This window comes from Triticum urartu, chromosome 5A (assembly GCF_056163025.1).
Source record: "Triticum urartu cultivar PI428250 chromosome 5A, HENAU_Tu73, whole genome shotgun sequence".
Classification (NCBI taxonomy): Eukaryota; Viridiplantae; Streptophyta; class Magnoliopsida; order Poales; family Poaceae; genus Triticum; species Triticum urartu.
The window spans coordinates 207649000-207655227 of record NC_141877.1 but is presented as its reverse complement, the minus strand read 5'-3'; the positions used below and the strand labels follow the sequence as shown (position 1 = coordinate 207655227).

The following is a 6228-nucleotide window of genomic DNA, read 5'->3' as shown; positions in this document are numbered from 1 at the left end:
GGATCTTGGCTTGTATTTTTAGTTTTGTAAAGAGTTTTTATTTTAGAATCAATTTTGTAACGAGATTGATTCGATGCTTTGTACGTACACAGAGTAGTTCATGCTTTGTACAGGTACTCAGAGGCATAGTTCTAGGCTACATCGGTTGTGCACTGCCATCGCCTGTAAACAGAGGCATAGGTTTGTTTATCTACTTGTAGATTTTGCTGAAAAATTCCACGCAGAAAAAAGTGTTGCTGAAAATTGGAATCACAAACTTTGTTTTGATGCATATATATAACAATGTATTATCTTCATACTCATATTACTATGCAATTCCATAGCTTGTCATCCAAACATCATTTGGTATTGAACCTCAGAGGATTCCATAGGCCAATTCAGGACATCCAAACAAGTGAATTTGTATTCATGTCCATTACAAATATCCTTGTTGAATTGGTATTCCAACCAATCCAATAGACATCCAAACAAAGCATAATGGATTGTTGACGTATCAAGTATGGTTTCACATATGATTTCACAACCTCAACAACTCCTTTAGCTGTCCACGGTAGGATAAATAAACAACCAACTTCTGATACTCAGGAATCGTAAGTCACAGAAAGCCACACTGATTCTCAGGAATATGTGGCTCAAACAAAGAGGGCCTTAGATATACCAGATTCAGTTCACAACAAGGGCAGCGAAGTACTTACTGTAGAAATTTAGCAAACCAGTGGACAGAAATGTTCCTTTGAGTTCAAAATGTGAAGCACGGCAACGAAGTACAGTAGCTAGTTATTAAATGTGCCAAAAGTAAGCATTACACAATACCCAAAGGCATTGTGCCACGAAAAGCTATTAACCATGCATGCATAGTTATTCATCAACTTTGAGCTCCAAGTTAGGCCAATGAATATCCTGAAAGGGTAGACTCAAGGCCAAGGAGCTCCACTTCATGTTCTTCGAAAACCAGGCAGGCTAGAAACAAGGTTGGATGACCTGGGTTTCTTAACTTTGTAGCAGGAGATGGTGGTCTTTAACCTTCTAGCGGGAACTGTAACTTCTCGAAAATAAGGATAGCAACAACTGGTCCTGCAAAATCTCCAAGGATACAACCTGCAAGCCAGATATGAGAAATAGCGTCAAACTAGTTTGAACTGAACCGATACTAACATGTTGCAGCAATTCAAGGTGGTGGTGTCCTAAATTCCTTGGACAGAAGAACAAATAGAACCTTGGTATATCTTAGAGAAAATTTGAAACAAATAATATCTGTGCTTCAAGCCATTACACAATAAACACATAGGACACATTTTTTACTTTTGGCAACATAAAGGGTACTTCCAACATAAAAGGCTGCAAACTTACCAACGCAAAATGAAAAAGGAATTCCATGCAGAATAAACAAAATTAATTTATGTGATCTTGAAGAAACAAAAGATATGTTTTATCACCAACGTAAGTGAAATTGAAACTCTTCAACGAATATTGTCAGTCAAGAAACAAAATGAGATGCTTTGGCAAACAAGGCATAGTCTAGTACTTGAACTGATGAAAGAAAAAGAAGTCATAACTGACCAATCCATTGTCCATGCACTGGATGCAGAAGGACGCCGAGGCCTGCTCCAATCGAGGCAAAAACCAAAGAGAAACCACATTTGATGGTTACACTATAGATCCTTCTCGCAAACAATCTGAGTTTTTCCTTCTCGTCGAACAATTCGTCATCATTATCAGGTTGACGAATAAAACATTTGTAGACCTGGACGACAGATTGTACAACCCAAGTAGCAGCTACTCCCAATGCATGCGCTGTTTGAACAAAGAAAAATAATTGAACAATAATTTACAGAAGGAAAAGTGACACTGCAGGCAAATCTTACCTCGGAAAGTTGTTCTGGCAACACAGTATGTGTATTCTGGAATTGACATCCCCCTCAGAGCTTTCCTCTTTGATGATTTTGCAGCATCTTTAGAAAAATAAGTAAATAGTAACGCATTATATTATAACAGCTGATAAAGTGATAATCACAAATGAGTACACAAGAAGACAAAAGAAAATAATCGTATGACTAATGTGTTAGACAGAAGCAACCGACAGAACATGGCGTAACTTGTTGATAAGCTAGCATATGACAGAAAATGTAGCTAGCAAGCGTATCTAAGATAAATTTGGAGGCACATCCTGCAAAGGGACTGGACAATGTTGGGCCAGCACAAGAAGTCAAAATAAATAATCTATTCGACGGTGAGGAGTGCTCAACTCACCCACAAAGAGATAGGGATTTAATGACTTACCATCCAACTCAGCATTCAGGGCACATTCAGCTCACAGATAAGCTCTAATTAGACAAACTGTGTTAGGCACTTAGGCTTTACTTCTGTTGAGCCCTGAGCCCCAAACATAAAATGCTAATGCGCTAGCTACTTTCTGAGTCCTAATCTTGCCAAGTTATTAAGAAACAAGTTCTTTACACATGCATGCGGAACAAGATTGTAAAAAGGAAATTTTGGTAACTTGTGTAGTCCTAAGACTCCTAATGTGGTTTTAAATGCCTAATAGTTTGAACCACAAGTTAAACCAATAAGAAATTTGCAAGCTGAATAGAGCATTCAATATTGATTATGGACAATAGCAGCAATAAGACACATGCCAATGATCTGGTGAACAAGGTTTCTCGAGAAAAAAACTAAGGCAAGGAAACTAATGATATGGTTACAATTAATAAAATAACACATTCTTTCTATGCAAAATGATAATTCCAAGAATGTAGCTATTCGATTGGAATAACAATCACATTAACATACATATTAAGTGATTCAACACCATGTCTGATAAATATCTTTCACCCACTGCTTCTAGAGTGCTGCTAGAAGACATGAGAAAAACGGAGAAGTATTCACCTTTGAGAAGCTTCCATGCTGTTCTTTGTGAAACATGACGAACCGCAATCCTTTCGAATACTCTTCTTGTTGTTACAACAGAAATCTGAAATGCAGAACAGAAGATTAAGCAAGTAACTTTTACTTTACATAGGAGAAATAATAATGATCTTCTGGGCCAAACTTAAAATTCTAATGTAAGCAGCTTAAAATTGAAATTCTAATATAAGCAAGTTTAAGCTTCAGCTCAAAGAGTATTATGACTCATAAATACACCCAAATGGTTTCAGCTGATTTGGAGTTTTTCCTACAAAGCTGAATTAGGGTTACAGGATAAGGCCAGGAAGCCCCACCTGCTTGGCCTAGCTTTATTATCCTCCAGGCCCTATATAAATAACATGAATACTAGAAGTACATTTATGTTTCACGTATACAAAGAACAAATTTATGTTTATTTTGAAGATAGTCTAACTAGGAAGCGAAATCAACAAGTCAAGTATAGCGATTGAAAAAATCCAGCAAGCACTGAATTTGCACAGATCGAATTTATGCTTCTCGTGGACTGAGAGGCAAGGCAACATTGGAGGTTGGTTAAGGTGAACACACATGAGCATCTGGAATCAAGATACTGACATATCCTATCTGATCAATCAGTCAAATCAAGCATGTGCCTAGCCACTCACTGTGACTAAAATATCTGTATGAGCAGGAATCACGCTACTGCACTAAAGTGTCAGAGAAAAGATGTACCTCGCGAGCGATTTGCTTCAATGAATTATGGAAGGGAGTAACCAGGTCAACCGGCGGCCTCTCTGAATCATCTTGAAGCAGATCGTCATCGTCATCGTCATCAGTGGGCGGACGAGGCTCCAGAAGTGGTAAATAGTATAATAAAAAGGCCCTAATAGTCGTCATACTCAAATGCTTAAAGCCAAATGCATACAAAAGCGGCTTCAGCTCCAACGGGTATTCTTTTATCGGTAATTGGAGATCATGAATCGAGTCATGTATCTTCTCATTAAGATCATTGGCAAGATCAGGACTATCAATCGATCCATAAGTTGCACCAGCATCACAATGAGCAACAGTGAATCCTGGAAAACTGAACCAGGAAAGCATCACTGCATGAATCAGAGGAAAAAACTAACAGTGTCCTTAGTAATAGGTGATGCACATTCCCATAAGGCAGTGAAGAGTTATTTTTTTCCAGGTCTTTACTTCCAAGTTAGTAGTGAAGATATCTTATTAGGATTCATTCCACATTCATTTGTAGAAAACCATGACTTTTGCTAGTTAGTGAACAAAAGCTTGAGTAAAATCGCAAACTCCACAGAATGATATTGTTTAATGAAACTTTTCCAATTTATCCCACATTTCCACATGAACAGTTATGTAGAGTTAATGCCACAACTTTATATCCAATTCCATACCATATTCAGCAACCATGACTTGTGGGCTGCAAGTCTGCGAGCATACTCGGATGAATTATTAAACCAAGAGAACAACTTTCCCTATTATTCAGTTGGTTCAATCCATCAAGAAATGCATTAAGACGTAAATTCCAGCTCAATGACAGTCACTTCTTCCCCTATTCACCCGAAGTGATTACTATGGCAGAATCATACAACACAAAGAAAACAACTAACTGAACAAGATAAATGAGAAGATTAAAGCATGTGGGTGAAGAACCCAGCTCGCATTCCAGCGTGCTTGCTACTTTTCTTCATTCTGTTTCACTTAATATCAAAAATAAATTCACACAGCTCTCTGATAGTGACACCAGAACTCACATGAAAATATATTTTTTGGTACTTCGTCATGTATCCCCCCCCTTTGTCCGCCCCTCATCCAATTTACATCTTACAGTCATGACCATAAAGGGATTCCGTGTTATGGATAATTCGACTGTAACGAAGCATCACACCTTTTACATGTATTATGATGTTGCACTACATGGCATGGTTGCTAGAGGTGAACGACCTTTGAGGGCGGGGACATCTTCTAACAGAGACAGTCCAGTATCATCAGACACCTTTTACATGTATGATGATGTTGCACTACATGGCATGGTTGCTAGAGGTGAACGATCTTTGAGGGCGGGGACATCTTCTAACAGAGACAGTCCAGTATTTTAAAGTTTATTTGCATGAATGGACCAATGGTCACTGATACTTGGCTGAAAAGGGAGACTTGATATACCCATATACACCTCATGCGCACCAAGAGCAAAACCTGAACTGAAAAAAATCTTTTTTATTTTTAATTTAAGAAACTAGTGTTTTTTTTTAGGGCATAAGCTCCTATCTATATCTACTTTCCTTGAGCATAATATAGGGTTTTTTATTTGATTCTAAATTCCAAGATAACTCATTAGAATTATTAATAAGACGGTCCTAATATATTAGCAATATTTAGATTGCCCTACCACAACATCAAGGCCTAAACACTGGCAACTAGCTATCCAAAGACGATGTTGAACACCGGACAGAAGCCTTAGCAACTGCAATGGCTAACGCATCAAGCTTTAGCACCTGCGACTACTGCACCGAAATACCCGCGCGCTAACTGTGCGGGCGCAACCTAGGCCCTGTTTGGAATCTCTCTGCTCCGCTCCACTCCGCGGAGCTTGGTTTGAGCAGCTCCATAAAAAACTGCAGTAGTCTGCTCCGCTCCGGGAGGTGAGTCACGGGAGCGGAGAGAAACCGAACAGGCTCCTAATATCCCTGGTAAACCCCTCCCGGCGCAATACGCCGAACACCTCGATCGCGACATAGGCACGCGCACACAAAAAAAAAACACGGGAGTAGGAAATAACAAAAACGCTCCTAGTTATTAGGAGATTAAGGGATTGGGGGGGGGGGTCGAACTAACCCGAAGAATGGCCGCGCGGAGAGGGGTACGCCGGAGGCGGACAGGGCTGCCGCGGCGGCGGCGGCGGCAGCGGCGGAGAAGGCGGCGTGCGAGTGGAGCGAGGCGGAGGAGCGGGGCGCGCGGGCCGCAAGGTCGAGCAGGAGCGCGATGCCGACCGCCATGGACGCGGGATCTCGCGGCGAGCGAGAGGTCGGGGGCCTGTCGGATTCGCCGGCTCGTGCCGCGTCAGTAGCGACGACGACGGAGGTGGCTGCCGGTATGGGCTGGGCTTGGTCGGGCCCTTGGCGCGACCTGGCCTCCCCGTTTTATATTGAGCAGGTGAGTGGGTCGCCTAGTCGAATTACAAAACACTTTCCGCATCGAATTACAACCCCTTTCTTAAGAAAAGCCGAATGTATTTCTCAAAAAAAAAAGCCGAATGTTTCTCAAAAAATAAAAATAAAAGACAAATCACAGCCCGGAGGCGAAGCAGATCAAGATTTATATAGCTTG

At 40.8% G+C, this 6228-nt stretch overlaps 1 protein-coding gene across 1 annotated transcript; it reads right to left on the bottom strand.

The window, feature by feature from the left end:
• Window positions 1–626: 626 nt before the first annotated feature.
• On the bottom strand, window positions 627–6027 carry LOC125508473 (isopentenyl-diphosphate delta-isomerase). Its single transcript, XM_048673190.2, has 6 exons — window positions 5737–6027; window positions 3616–3967; window positions 2887–2971; window positions 1866–1952; window positions 1561–1794; window positions 627–1098 (listed from the first exon to the last, which is right to left on the bottom strand). Exons 1-6 carry the CDS (start codon window positions 5895–5897, stop codon window positions 1019–1021), a joined length of 999 nt encoding a protein of 332 aa, XP_048529147.1. The 5' UTR covers window positions 5898–6027; the 3' UTR covers window positions 627–1018.
• Between the last annotated feature and the right edge of the window lie 201 nt (window positions 6028–6228).